Below are 16260 nucleotides of genomic sequence, written 5' to 3' on the forward strand. Positions count from 1 at the left end.
TTTCCCAGAAAACACAGAGAAAGGATGAAAAGTAAAGACTAGTGAGAAAATGACGAGTGAGCGTACCTACATAAGGGACAAAGCATCCCTTTTTATACTGCAACGGATGTTTTTGGAACCTGGCATGTGTCAGGGAATGTCGGCTATCAGGCTTTGTCTACCGGTGAGTGACACATGGCGCCTCATCATAGGCCGGCAGCAGAACCAAAGGGGGATTGAGCCCCGACTGTTAGCATATTCCCTGACACACTGATTATTCTCTGACAGACAGTTACGATTCCCTAGCTTGTTTGTCCTGTAGTGCCTGGACGCTGGGTCTGTACTCCGAGATCTGTACTCCGACCTGTTTCTGCCTGCTGTTATCCATGATTTGTATGTCCCGACCTGTAAGCTAGGTTTGTGTCCTAACCTGCATCTGTCTACGGTTATCCCTGGCTTGTATATCTCGAATTGTACGCCAAATCCGTTTCCCAACCTGCGTTCATCTATTATTATCCATGGCTTGTACGTCACGACCTGTACGCTTGGTCTGTTTCCCGACCTGCCTCTCTATTGTTATCCATGGCTTGTACGTCCCGACCTATACGCCCGGTCTGTTTCCCGACCTGCCTCTCTATTGTTATCCATGGCTTGTACGTCCCGACTTGTACGCCCGGTCTGTTTCCCGACCTGTCTCTCTGTTGTTATCCATGGCTTGTACGTCCCGACCTGTACGCTCGGTCTGTTTCCCGACCTGCCTCTCTATTGTTATCCATAGCTTGTACGTCCCAATCTATACGCCCGGTCTGTTTCCCGACCTGCCTCTCTATTATTATCCATGGCTTGTACGTCCCGACCTGTACGCCCGGTCTGTTTCCCGACCTGCCTCTCTGTTGTTATCCATGGCCTGTACGTCCCGACCTGTATGCCCGGTCTATTTCCCGACCTACCTCTCTATTGTTATCCATGGCTTGTACGTCCCGACCTGTACGCCCGGTCTGTTTCCCGACCTGCCTCTATTGTTATCCATCGCTTGTACGTCCCGACCTGTACGCCCGGTCTGTTTCCTGACCTGTTTCATCCGAGGCATTTCCTTCTGCGCCTTAATCTGGCCTGTGGGCCCACTCCTCAGCTATACCTGGCCTGCGGGTCCAACTCTCAACTGTACTCGGCCTGTGGGTTCAATTCTTAGCTGTACCTGGCCCGTGGGCCCAATTATTGATCGCTATCGAGGCTGGCTATTGTCCGACGTACCTCGTCAGCTGAGACTTTGACCCTGACCACGCAAACTTGACTTCGGACCTCCACATAAGCTTGACTTCTGACCAGCCACGGAGGCTGGACTTTTGACTTCCCTGACCTCCACGCAAGTCTGACTTCTGACCACCCTGACTTCCATATAAGCATGACTTCTGACCATCCTGACCTCCACGTAAGTTTGACTTCTGACCATCCTGACCTCTGACCATCCTGACCTCCACATAAGCCTGACTTCTGACCATCCTGACCTCCACATAAGCTTAACTTCTGACCATCTTGTTGTCTTAACTTCTAACCACATCATCTGACTGACCCCACGAACATGCGTCGTATCAGTGCTCATTTTCGAATGATTTTTGAAATATTTTGGTGCTATTCTTTGGTATCATTTCAATGATGTGTTTCTTCAATGTGAACATTATAATGATGCATAGGAAGGGTAAAATAAAAATGTGGTGAAAAAAGTGATTCATTCGTTCTAGTACCTTGATTAATTTGTTCGTAGATCAATACGAAAGAGATAAATCATGAGTAGTTACTAGTCATTAGTGTAAGTGATCAATGCATGAGAGAAGATATGCTCGGACATGTAAAATTTTAATCCTAAGATTTTATATGATAATATTTTATATCTTAATAATTGTACCATGTCGAAGGGATAAAATTAAAAAAATATATGCACTTTACAAATATGAAAATCAAGTGTATTGGCAACTTTAAATGCCGCCCTTTCATCAATTACCTTTTTTTTTTTAACTTTATGCCAATAGTAGTTGATTACAACAGTAGATCAAGTAGATAAATGACACTAAATGATCTCGCAAACCCTTTGTCAGAATTTATTCACTCGTACTATAATATTCTATCATGAAAATGATCATTTAAACTTGTTGATTATGGTGTATATAGTGAGATGAAGTGACACCATATGACTTTGCAACTACAGATGTCCCCTTCTACTGTCAAACTCAACAGTGTTGACACTCACAGCTATTAATGCCATCCTTCATGTCTGCTAACGTAATTGTAATCCATACTTGACAAAGATGTAGCTGGGAGAATATTGTACGGATAAGTAGTATTTAGATGAAAGTTAATACCTTAAGTATTATAAAAGAAAATTTTATTAAAATTTTTTTAATAAAATTTTGTTATGATTTTATATAATAAAATTTTATTATGATTTTTTATAATAGAATTTTGCTATAACTTTTCATAATAAAATTTTAATATAATTTTATCGGATCTAGGATTTATGTACTTTTAATAGGGATCATTGTAAATATATTATACAACAACTATCATAAGAATTATTGGATTTGGTTCTTTTTTGTAGAGAGAATTCTAATAAAGTTTCGGCCGTTTTTGTGTAGTAGGCACGTCGCCGAATCACGATAACTCTTCTTCTTTCTCTTCTTCTTCTCCTTCCTTGTGTCTCCTCTTCTTTTGTGTATCTTTGTCTTGTTGCTCCGCGCGATCTCTTTCTCTCTTCCTCTTCTTTCGAACCATGAGGTTGAGATGTGTTGCCCCCTTTTTCGCAACAGTTGGTATAAGAACTACAATTTTTAGCATATTTCTTCAATATGTCGGGGACAGCTTCTGCGAAGTTTGATATTAGTGAAATTTGACGGAACCGGAAACTTCGGATTATGGCAAAGAAGGGTCAAGTACTTGTTGGTGCAACAAGGCATGGTGAAGGCGCTAGGAGAAACAAAACCGGAAAATATGGAGAGATCAGATTGGAAAAAACTTCAAGCAAAGATAGTGACAATAATCAGGCTTTATCTTATGGATTATGTGATGTACTATGTCATGGAAAAGGAGTCACCGGTGGCAGTTTGGCAAAAGCTGGAAAGTCGATACATGTCAAAGTCTTTGACAAACAAGTTGTATCTTGAGTAGAAATTATTTGGATTGAAAATGACAGAAGGAACCTATCTGAGCTAGCACATCAACATATTCAACCAAATTGTGAGCGATCTGAAGCGAGTTGATGTGAAGATCGAAGACGAAGACGAAGACAAAGCGCTGATGTTGTTGAATTCTCTACCTTCATCTCATACGGATGAAAATTTAGTTATTATTTTGATGTTAGGTAAGGAAACTCTCAAATTGGAAGAGATCATAGGTGCGTTGCTAGGTTTTCACCAAAGGAAGAAAACAAGCAATCACTACAACAAAAACTGCAAACGACAACGGATATTATCCGTTGTCGTAGGGTGAAAAAACCGTTGTAACTGAGGGTGTTGTAGAATGTATGGCCCTACGACAACGGTTTTGAATCCGTTGTCTTTGTAGACATTTGACAACGGTTTTTATCCGTTGTTGTATATATGCTTAAAATTTGGCTACGAAGGATACGACAACGTTTTAAAACCGTTGTGGTAGATAATTTCAACAACAAAAATAAACCGTTGTGGTAGACTTTTTTTACAACAGATATAAACGGTTATGGTAGATAATATTTGACACATTTTGTTTTTTTTACAATAGTTTTAATATATTTTACAACGGATAAAACCGTTGTCTTTTATCACTTTTTACAAAAAAAAAATTCGTTGTGGTTTACCTTGTTTTTACAACATTTTTAACTGTTGTCTTTAATGTTCATTAATACCAAACAACCAATCTTATTTTACTATAAGCAAACCACCAATACAAAACTAAATATTTATTACATTAAATCCAAAATAAACATCCATATATAATTCATCTTGTAACCACATATACAAAAATATACAAAATGAGTTGTTACTCATCAAAATACACATGTTTTTCATTAATGTTCTCCATATACATTAAATCACATGTTTTCCATTTGCTGTTCTCCATATGGCTTTTAATTTACAAATTAGCAAGGCAAGCTACATCCTAACAAAGCTCACTTCTTGCATCAAAAAAACTCAAGCCTCACGTATTGTCCGACCTGCAAGAGAATAATTTAACAAAATTTATCAAATTCCAGAATTCCAAAAGGAGAATGTAATTAACCAATCTGTAGTGCATAGAAGGCAAAAACAAACCAAATGAAGGAAACAAAAAGAGGTGTTTATTAGAGAATAACAGTACATGGAATCTACTAGGAGCAGTGATACCTAGCTTAGCATAGTTTACTAAATAATTAGCACTACATGCAGCTAACATTATTTAAGTGAACTATGATCCAAGATCAATAGAATCCATGCAAAGTGCATTACATCCATTAACATCTTGAAACAAAATATTCATGTAATTTTCTGTGCCATTTTCCAGACTACATTACCTTTGAGAATTTGGTATGCACAATATGCTTTTCCATTTTGCAAGTAACAAGTTGCTAGGAGCTACAAATTGATCTGCAATAAACAGACCCATGACAAAAGCCGCATAAGTGAAAGTAAAAAACATGGGTTCAAAATCTTCCAATTAAAACTTGAACAAAAAGAATTGGATCATCATGATGAGTTATGGTAGGGTTAATTGTTTGTAGAGCTAAAACAATTCCACAAATTCCTCAAAATAGAAATCACATACGCACAGCTTTAATTATTACATAGGACACTTAAAAGAACCAAAGTGTCAATCAAATAAGCGTAGATTAAGAGCTATAACATTCACTACATTCTAGCTGGAAAAATAGATTTTTCATTCCATTTCATCAATACAAAAAGAAAATCTAACAAATTTAGCTGCAATGCACATGCAATTCACGGGTAATTTGCACTGCTCATCCAAGCAAAAGTATATAGAGCAAACTATTAAGAAATCAAACTGCAGTATATAGATGTTTTGTATATCAATATACTATGGATCATACACAAAATGCCTTTACAAGCTCTTCATTTCATTATTCTCAAGCAATCACTAACAGGCATATAGATTAAATGAGTGATGCAAAAACTTACCACATGTACTGGAAGTGTTTGTGGATCCACAAATCTGAACTTATCAACCTTGTTTTCTTTTTTCATCTTTTTGAAGAGAAACCTTCCATTCAAGCAAAAAAATGTTAGTATGTTAATACAAATAAAATGAAAAAAATGAGTGATGCGAAAACTTACCACATGTAAGCAACCAGACAATTAGCAGATATTGACTCCAACTCATAAAAAGATGTGATATCTTCAATGTTCACTAGAAGTTCGTACTCATGGTCAAAGAAATCATGATAAAAAATAATTGATATAGTTTTTTCAGGGCTGTCCAAAACACGCATAGAGTAACAGTACAATAAATGTAATGACCGTGGCACATTTGATGGCAAGACAGGATTACTTCTTTTTGCAATACTTTTCTTCCTTTGAGGCTTCTACAAATTGCAAATATAAAAATGTTAGTGGAAAGTTCTATCACTTATGTTCAGCATCTTTCTGAACAACCCTTTAATTGGGTTTCAATTACCATCAATGTTCTTGTTCACGCATGTAACCTCAATGTACAGATTACATGGGTGTGCTAGATCTTATATATCTTGTATTACTAAATTTTATCCAACAAATACGTACAACCTTCAATCAAAATCTAAGAAGGTTTGGTTGGAAAAATCCAGCTAAACAACTATGCCAAGCAAATGAGAAAAAAAACCAGAAAACATACACTGACCAAATCAGAAGCTGAAAATTTGTGGTTGCTGAAACAAGTCCTCAAAAATTCCCAATGAAGAATTAAATTTGTACTCACGGTGTGGTGGCCGAATGAGTCAGAAATTTACCTCATTTTTCATCACTACCCAACGTGTAGGCCAAGCAACATGCGTCCCTATAGCAAAAATCCTAGAACAATCACGACCAACATCAAGGTCGAGCTGTATCATCAAGCGCCACAAGACCTCGCCTTTACTGAGTGGCTTGTTTACCTTGCTGATCACATCATTGATCATTTCTTTCATGATTCTCGTGTTCTTCTTGAATTCGTCAGAAGATGCCAGACCTGCAGATAATCATTTTTGTCAGGATAATCATGGGATATGAAGGCTAGATCTAATTGCTGCTCTAATTAAGATTGAATATAAAGTACCCAATAACATCTCCTGAAGCTCTAACTCGGATTCCGAACTCCAATCAGCACCCGACGAATCCATCAACTCGTATGGGGTTTCAAGATTGTACGTAATCTCTAATTGTAATGGGAGAAGTCAGGACCTTCCTGTTGCTGCTGTTCTTCTAATTTCCTGGATTCAGAGGCATAAAAATAGCAACTGTAACAGTGATTTAATATGAACAAGCAGCATAGATAGCCATAAGATTCGAAAAGAACTGGTAAGAAGAGTATCATACCTTCGCTTTCGGTGTCAAAGATTGTATATTAACTTCTCCATTAAAGAAATCTGATTAAAGATTGACAAAATGTGAAAAAGAAAACATGAAAATTGTAAAAGAGAACAGAGGATGAAATGGTGCTAACAAAGGTTACATGGTCTGACAACAATCCGACATTCTTCATGAGGATGAAATGGTGGAAGGCCCCTTCAGGGTCCCCATTTTGTGCTCTTCCTGCAATCACAGTATGGCAAGAGACCACATTGAGGAAAGGCAATCCTCTCAGAACCCTTTCTCCTTCTTTAAGATGACCACTTCTCATGTACATGTGAGCTAGAGAGCTCCCAACACACATGTCCTGCTCAAACCCATTGATAACCACGAAGGCATGGATTTGGCGACCAGAACCTGCATCCTTCAATCCAGCGCAGCATCACAAGGTGCTTCCCAAACCAAACTCATCGGGACGCAGGCCCTCCCTCCTCGACCTCAGGAAGCACTCGAGTCCCTCCTCATCGAGCTCGAAGTGAGCCAGCCCGGCAATCATGGCGTTCCAGGTGGCGAGGTTCCTCTCTGGCATTTCATCGAACAACTTGCGGGCAGCGTTGATGTCCCCGTTGTGGATGAGGCCGCCGATGAGGATGTTGAAGGACATCACGTTTCGACATGCCATTGCGTCAAACACGGCGCGGGCGGCGGGGACCCGGCCAAGTTTGAGGTACATGTGGAAAAGGTGGTTTCCAGTGAAGCGGTGGAAAGAGGCAGCGCCGACGATGGCTATGATTGTGTGGAGCTGACGGCCTAGGCGGAGGGAGCGCGGCGAAGGGAGTAGGCAGCAGGCGTTCAGGAGGTGAGAGAAGAGGTTGGGGTCGGACCATAGCTGGGGTCAGATCGGCCATCTTTCGGAGCACGATGAGAGGAAAACGATGGAGGCTGGGAGAGGGGGAGATGGTCGTGGCTGTGGGAATGGGAATGCGACAAAAAATGCGGAGGCGGAAGGGATTTGAGAGATATCGAGAAGTTTCTATTACAAAAAGACGATTGGAGCTATGGATAGTGTTGAGGTCGTGGAGGAAGAAGGGAGGGAGGGAGCGGAGGCCGGAGTCGCCTCCCACCAGTTCGTTGATTCCATCGCGACGAAGGAGAAAGTAAAGTGGCTAGGTTCGTGAGCGCGAAGGGAAAAACACTGCGCCGAAAACAAAACAGCGAGGGAAAGGAAAACAGCGAGCGGGAAAATGACCAAATTTACTAAAAACGCGGATAAAGACAATGGTTTATAAAACCGTTGTAAAAAGTGTTGTCGTTTAAAAAAAAACGCTCAATGACAACATTTTTGCCAAAACCGTTGTCTTTTATATTTAATAGGGAGTTCAAAGACAACGGTTTTGGCAAAAACCGTTGTCTTTGAGCAAATATGCAACGCTTTCTCTTAAAACCGTTGTCGTAGGGGTGTTGTTGTTTGCAGTTTTTGTTGTAGTGGATGAAGTTTCTTAAGGAGAAGGACTTGTGGTAAATAGTAACCAAGAGCATGGTAGGAACAAATCTCGACATGGATCTGGTAATGACAACAAGTCTCATTCTAAGTCGAGAAGGAAGAAGGTGATCACGTTCTACAAATGTGGAGGCAAAGGTCATATCAAAAGATATTGTCTAAAGATAAAGAAACATATTGCAGAGAACAAAGGTAGTTCGGCAAAATCTATAAACATAGTTGAAAAGGAAAATTCAAAGAGCAATAATAGAGATATCCTATCAGTTATGTCGAGTTCGGAGCAGCTGACGGATGCATAGATTTTTTACTTTGCATGTTCATATCACATGACTCCAGATAAGGATTGGTTTGACACCTATAGGGAAATGGATTCTGGTTCAGTGTTGATGAGAAATGATGCGTCATGCAAAGTTATCGGCATAGGGAATGTCAAAAATAAGATGTTTGATGATGTGATCAGAATTTTATGTGATGTCAGACACATACTAGATCTAAAGAAGAATTTGATCTTACTAGGCACACTGGATGGTATTGGTTGCAATTACAAATTAGTAAGTAGGGTGTTGAAAGTCAATAAGAGAGCTCTGACAGTAATGAAAGGACAAAAAGTAACAGGAAACAACTATAAGTTGATAGGGACTACAATTGTAGGTGGAGTCGCCTCAGTGGAATCTGAATCAGATAATACAGTCTTGTGGCATATACGGCTAGGGCATATGGGTGAACGTGGAATGTTAAAACTTCACAAGAGAGATTAGTTGAAGGGTATCAAGACGTGCAAGCTTGAATTCTGCAAATTCTATGTTCTTGAGAAACAAAGCAAAGTGCAATTCAAGACAGCAACAAATAAGACGGAGGGGATTTTGAACTACGTACATACGGATCTATGGGAACCATCCAGTGTAGCATCACGTGGAGGGCACTTGTATTTTGTGAGTTTTACTGATGATTACTCACAAAAGGTCTGGGTATACTTTATGCGTCACAAGTTAGAAACTTTTTCAAAGTTTAAACTATGAAAAATTGAAGTGGAGAACCAGACTGGAAGGAAGATCAAATGCCTTAGGTTAGATAATGGGACTGAGTACACAGATTCAAAGTTTCAGAAATTTTATAAGTAGCATGGGATAATGAGGTATTTCTCGGTTCATAGAACACCTCAGCATAATGGAGTGGCAAAAAGGTTGAATAGAACAATCATTGAGAAGACAAGATGTCTTAGGTTGAATGCAGGGCTAGCAAAGATTTTTTGGGCAGAAGCAGTTAACATGACATGTTATCTCATTAATAGATTACCAAGGGCAACACTAGAAGGCAAAGTATCAGAGGTAGTATGAACAGGAAATCAAGTAGATTACTCTCATCTTCGAGTTATTGGATGTCCAATATATATGCACATATCTAGTGAGGAAAGATCAAAGCTGGATGCAAAGTCAAAGCAGTGCATTTTTATGGGGTATCAAAAAGGAGTTAAAGGCTTCAAGCTTTGGGATCCTAAGGCAAATAAAGTGGTGATCAACAGAGATGTGGTGTTTGACCAGAATACTATGCTACAATGTATTCATGAAGAAGGAAAGGAAACACTACAGAGGAACATGAAGAAGATGTTGTGTATGTGGAGCTAAAGACTCATGACTCTGATGAGTTTCGCTCAGAGCACACGGAGCATTGCACTATAGCTGGTGGTAGAATGAGACGAGTCGTAAAACCACCCACCAAATATAGATTCGAAGACTTGATATTTTATGCGCTTATCACTAGTAGCGGAGACCCTACATCTTTTCAGGAGACGATGCATAGCTCTAAGAAGGACAAGTGGACGGGTCCTATAGCGAAGGAGATGGAGTCATTGCATAAGAACAAAACGTGGGATCTAGTGGAACTTCTTGAAGGAGAGAAAGTTATAGGGTGCAAGTAGATTTTCATATACTTGAGAAATACAGCTAATTATGACATCATATTCAGTAGACAACCGGAAGATCTTTCAGTTGCTGGGTACGTAGATGCAGACTATGTAGGAGATTTAGATAACATGACGTTTACTACAGGATACGTGTTCACTGTGACAGGAGGACCTATCTGTTGGAAATCTATGATACAATCTATTGTTACATTGTCTACTATGGAGTCGGAGTACATAGAAGCAACTGAAGCAACGAAGGAAGCTTTATGGCTTACAGGGTTGGTCAGAAAATTGGGCATTCAGTAAGGTGGAGTCAAGTTGTTTTGCGATAGTCAGAGTGTTATCTATTTGGTCAAAAATCAAGTGTATCATGCAAGAACCAAATACATTGATGTATGGTTTCACAAGATCAAATAGCTGTTTGCTTCCGGGGAAATTTAACTTGAGAAGGTTCACACTGTAGATAATGTTGCAGACAAGCTGACAAAGCCAGTGACAATAGAGAAGTTCAAGCATTGCTTGAACTTAATCCATATCTCTAAATGTCAGAGGAACAAAGCCCAGACCCAGAGATCCAGGTAGAGTTTTGTTCAAATACTCGTGTTCTTCGAAGGGGTGAATATTCGCCAAGGTGAAGATTGTTAACGGATGACTCATATTTGGATGAAGGTCAATGCGATGGATGTCATGGAAAAAAACTCTATTAAAATTTTTCGTAATTAAATTCTGTTATGATTTTATATAACTGAATTTTGTTATGATTTTTCATAACAGAATTCTATTGTGATTTTTCATAACAAAATTTGTTACGATTTTACTGGATTTGGGGTTTTTCACTATTTATAGAGATGATTGTAAACCTATTATACAACAATAATCACAAGAATTATTAGATGTGATTCTCCTGTGTAGAGAAAATTTAATAAAACTTCAACCGTTTTATGGAGTAGGCAAGTCGTCGAACCATGATAACTCTTCTTCTCCTTTCTCGTCTCCTCTCCTTTTGTGCGTTTTTATCTTGTTGTTTTGCTCGATCTCTTTCTTTCATCCTCTTCTTTCGAATTAAGAGGTTGAAAGATGTTGTCCTCTTTTTAAGCAACAAAGAAGTACAGGAAAGATCAAGTACACAGCTCACACAAATCAGTATGATCAGCATGGATATCACAGCCAGAGACAAAGCTTATCTGTGCAACGTAAATGCCATGTCTACGTCTGCATGCCCCAACTGAGAAGGTTAAAGCATGCACGGAGCTGCATCCATCCATCGTCCTCATCCCCATACACCACGCTGTCGCTAGAGAAAAAGAACAAAGCAAAGAAGCTAACGATACATTATATTAACCTCAGTTAATTACTGCAGCTAGCTAGCCGTGCATTAATGGCGAGCATGGTCTAGGGTTGTGGCAGCGACGACGACAGGACGACGTAAATGTCTGGGCCATGCATGCGCGCGTGCAGTTAGGGGTTGGCGACACGCAACGTGAATATCGGATCGGTGTCTAGGGTTTTCAGCTGGATGAAGTGAACAGCAACCAATGGCGGGAGAGAGCGAGACTGGGGGAAGATGGCGGGCATGGGCGGCGATGTTGAAGGGCGTGCCGGGGGGTGACAGCGGCCGTCGCGGGGGAAGTCCGACATGCCGTTAAACATCCTCCTCTTCTGCAGAGTCTGCCGTTAAACATGCAGCAGCTAATTAAGCTGATGAGTTTGCCATGCACTACTGTGTTTTCTTCAGCATGCTTTTGGTGGAACAGATGAGTGATTAATGGAGTTGTTGGTTAATTTACTCACTGTTGCACATTATGAAACTAGCTAGCTTGATAAATTCATATTGAGTGTGGAATCGAAGGTGAAATCTGAAATGATTGATAGCCAAATTAAGAGATTAAATAGAGATAATTTTGTATATAAGGATTAAAATAAAATAGAAAGATACAAGTATCGAGTGGCTGTTAAATTTTATGAAGGGACTCTATCTCTCTTATAAAATCTTGATCATTGATGATGAAATGGTCAATGAGACACGATGGGATGATTAGAAATGGATTCTCTCTAAGAAATATTGTAGAAGACCACTCTATAAAATTCATATTCATAGGAGCTTATATACCATTTTAGTGATTATGATATATATTTTTTCAGCATTTGAAAATTTTCTAATACCCTTCCTATCAAATATAAGTAAGAAGGTAAAGAATTAGAGTAGATTTTACCTTAAGGGATTTGAAATTTTGTATATTAATTTAAAATTGGCCTCGATCAGAAATTATATTTGTGTGTTAATAGGGATATATATAACTATTTGTGTTGTGTATTAAATGAAGTAAGATTCTTCATTAAATTTATTGAAAAATAAATTATTTATAAAAATATGTTTTTAAAAAATAGATTTTTGTTATTTAATTTGATCTGATTAAAAAGATATTGATAATATTTTTATATCTGTAGCGTATATAGATGGAAAAATATTTTCTCAATTATAATAGGTTGAGTTGGGGTTAGGTAGAGAAAGTGTGCTAACCATCTTGCTTGGGCTACCTAACTTGACTAGAGCGTTTGACTCAAATGATTAACCTGCATGAACTTGTTTGACTGACATGGCCAGACCAACTAGATCAATAGGAGCAACTGGCTAGACAAAGTCTGACTGACTAGCACTATACATATTGATCCAATCAACCTAAGACCAAATAGTCTGACTAAATTGCTCAGTCTACTCAAGCTAATCAACTTTCCCATATCAATCCACCTCCGAAAACAAAGATGGAAGATGACGAGAAAAGAGGAGTTTATTGATAAAAGAAAATAATTCATGGATGAGCGGAAAAATAAATAAATTCTAGTCTTTTCTAAAGGAAGTCTTTTTTTTTAAAAAAAATATCTATCACTTATCTTTTCAAGGAAACATACCGTCGGTGTATCTTTTTTTTCTTCAAACTATGTAGTAAATAAGCTATGGTAATCAAATCTTTGGTTAGTGATTCGGTCTGAAGTTGGTAGAAATGATACACGCTGGGTAAGGGTTTCAAGGTGACTCAAGTGTCGACGATATGGAGACTCTGAGATGGAGGTAGAATGTGGCCGTGCGAACCTGGAGCTGGAAACTATAGCCCTGCATGGCAAAAACAGGAACTAGAAGAGGAAAACGTAAGTCATCGGATTAAGGAAGGGTCTATGACGTAAACACTTTGACACTCAAGTCAAACAGTAGTTGAGCAAAATGGAGAAGAAGATGAATAGTAGAACTGTCATAGATGCATATGCCTGTAGGTGTTTTTGCATGTGTAAAATCATACCTCGCCAACGAAGAGGATTCCCCCTTTTTATACCGTCTCTCATAATCTCTGCAATTAATGAGATGGTGGAAAATGTCTCATGTCAGAATATGGGTTAGTGGAGTTGTATATATCAGAGTAGTAGAATATTTCCTGGTGAGTAACTGATACTCTCTAATAGGTTATTATAATTCTCTAATAATATTATCTTCTATAAGGAGTCCGGCCAACTCTTGGGCCGACCAAAAATATACTGGGAGTCGTGCTCAGAAGAAGTGGGGAGCTGAGCTCCTGAGCGCCGACTGGCTATATGTTGAGAGACTTGCCCCTGAAAAATGAGGAGCCAAGTTCTAGAAGGTCCAACCGACACTTTGGGTCGGGTGGATATAAGCTGGGAGTCTTGCTTCTGAGTGGGGAGCTGAGCTCCGTAAATTTGACCGACTTAAATCCACTCAGGTTTATTCTGGGAATTTGACATTCGCTCGGAAATAATGTTTGGTTGGACCTTATGTCGAATATACCCGAACAGACTAAGAGGACTTAGTTCTACTTCCTTGGGGACTTTGCTCTGAATGGAACCAAGAAGGTTTACATCGTGCCAGGAGTAACTCAAGATCTAATCAGACAAAGGTCCGATCGACTAAGCTTTTTGGACGAGTTGCGCGCTTGCACTAGCTCCGAGTGTTGACCCCTCCTTAACTTTGACTGTCATATCAGTTGACTTTCTTGACTTCAAACCCAACTTTAGGGGTATCACCTTATTCATCATATCACTAATCTCCCCTTCAAGTCTAGTTGAAAGAGGTTGCAAACCCAACTGACTAGACACTGGTGTTTCTTGTGCCTCTGCTCGGATGCTTTGTCCTAATGCGACCACTTGGGTTTATTCTGGGAGCCTTGTCCTTTTGAATAATTTACAGTTATGGCAAGAGTTAAGAACAACAAACCAACTGATCATTGAGCACGAGGGTAGACTCACTTATAACTCGGCCAAGCAGCATGAGAGTCTAGGACAGATGTGAGGACAAGATCACTTATAACTCGGCCGAGTGGTACGAGAGTCTGGAACAGGTGCTAGGGCAAGCTTGCTTATAACTCAGCCGGGCGACACAAGAGTCTGGGACAGGCGCGAGAGTACGCTCGTTTATAACTCAGTCTGGAGACACAAGAGTCTAAAATAGATACAAGGGCATGCTCTCTTATAACTTGGCTAATCAACACGAGAGTCTGGAACAAGCATGAGGGTATGGTCGAATACAACTCGATCGGGCGGTACAAGAGTCTGGAATAGGCACAAGGGCACACTCACTTATAACTCGATGTAGTGTCACAAGAGTCTAGAACAGGTGCAAGGGCTTACTTGCTTATAACTCGACCAGGCGGCATGAGAGTCTAGAATAGGCGAGAGAGAAAGCTCCCTTATAACTCAGTCAGGTGGCACTAGAGTCTAGGACAAGCGTGGGGGCAAACTCACTTATAACTCGGTCAGACGGCATGAGAGTCTAAACAAGTATGAGGGAAAGCTCTCTTATAACTTGGTCGGGCGGCATGAGAGTCTGGAACAGGCACGAGCACATGCTCTTTTATAACTAAGTCGGGCGGCACGAGAGTCTGGAATAGGTATGAGAGCAAGCTCACTTAAAACTTGGCCTAGCGGTATGAGAGTCTTGAATAGGCGTGAGGGCAAGCTCATTTATAACTCGGCCAGTTAGTACGAGAGTTTAGAACTGGAATGACGGTAAGCTCTCTTATAAGTCGGTCGATCGGCACTAGAGTCTAGGATAAGCGTGAGAGCATGCTCGTTTATACCTTGGTCGGGCGACACGAGAGCTTGGAACAAGCGCAAGCGCAAGATTTCTTATAACTCGACCAGATGGCACGAGAGTCTGGGACTGGAGCGAGGGTAAGCTCGGTTATAACTCAGGCAAACGACATGAGAGTCTGAAATAGGTGCGAGTGCAAGTTCACTTATAAATCTGTCAGGCGAGGAGCCTAAGTATAAGTGAGTTTGCCCCCACGCTTATAGGCGAGGAGCCCAAGTATAACTCGTGTCAGTCGGCAAGTTGAGAAATGATATTATTTATATGGTGTGTTGTTGATTATAGAATGCAACTGTGTCTTAGTAATCTAGGTTGATGATGTCCCCTTGAGGAGCTCATAAGGATTGTCATGTAAACCCTGCAGGTGGACTTAGTCCGGCATGACAATGAAGTTGGGTGGTACTACTCTTGGAGTTAGATATTAATTAAGTGAGTTGTCAGTAACTCATTTAATTAGTAGACATTCTATATCTTAAACACAGGGAGATTAATGCACTCATAATAAGAAGGAGCTCATAATGTAATTTGGGATTGGTGTGGTAGTTCAATAATAACTCTTTAGTGGTATGAGTTATTATTGATGAAGTTGAGCTAGGTGTTCAGGGCGAACACAGGAAGCTCAAACTCATCGGGAGACCAAAACCAATTTCTCCTCTCGGTCCCTGTTGTAGGCGCTATAAAACCTTGTATCCACTAAATCCACTTCTTATCCAAGTAATGGGCCGGACATAACCTTGCTTGGAGCAAGGGGGCTGACCAAGCATAAGCTTGGAGCCCAAGTAGTGGTCGACCAAACCATGCTTGGTGTCCAAGCATGGGGCCGACCACATAAGATTAAAAGGAGAAAAAGATAAGAGTTGCACAATTTAAATAGAATCTCCGCTTAATATAATTTCTCCTAAATTCAGCACAATTTAAATAGAATCTAATATATTTTTTATCCAATTAAGTTAAAAAAAAAAGAGTTAGACTCAATTTGATAGAAGATATACTAGATTCTAGTTTAATATATTAAATTTAAGAGAAATTATACTCATTTTAAAACTTTTTATATATAAAAAAGATAAGAGGCAATTAGGTAAATTAATAATATCCATTATGTTTGGTTAGAGAGTGGGAAATTGAGTACGGTTTTTTTCCTGCTTAATATAATTCCTCCTAAATTCAGCATTATTTAAAGAGAATTTAGTATATTTTCCATCCAATTAAGCACTATTTAAAGGAAATATAGTATATTTTCCATTCAATTCAGGTGAAAAAAGAGTCATGCTTAATTTGATAGAAAATATACTAG

The 16260-nt window shown here is 39.5% G+C and overlaps 1 protein-coding gene across 1 annotated transcript; it reads right to left on the reverse strand.

The window, feature by feature from the left end:
* Positions 1-4149: 4149 nt before the first annotated feature.
* Positions 4150-6281, reverse strand: LOC122022932. The gene is made up of 4 exons (XM_042581037.1): positions 6235-6281; positions 5930-6147; positions 5280-5527; positions 4150-4165 (listed from the first exon to the last, which is right to left on the reverse strand). Exons 1-4 carry the CDS (start codon positions 6242-6244, stop codon positions 4150-4152), a joined length of 492 nt encoding a protein of 163 aa, XP_042436971.1. The 5' UTR covers positions 6245-6281.
* Between the last annotated feature and the right edge of the window lie 9979 nt (positions 6282-16260).

The sequence above is a fragment of the Zingiber officinale genome, chromosome 9B (assembly GCF_018446385.1).
Source record: "Zingiber officinale cultivar Zhangliang chromosome 9B, Zo_v1.1, whole genome shotgun sequence".
Lineage (NCBI taxonomy): Eukaryota > Viridiplantae > Streptophyta > Magnoliopsida > Zingiberales > Zingiberaceae > Zingiber > Zingiber officinale.

What these genes read in the sequence shown, in the direction of transcription:
- LOC122022932 (XM_042581037.1), bottom strand. An exon ending in GGGTAGTGATGAAAAATGAG is followed by an intron (nt 5,528 to 5,929) that starts GTAAATTTCTGA and finishes TGCAATTTGTAG; the next exon opens with AAGCCTCAAAGGAAGAAAAG.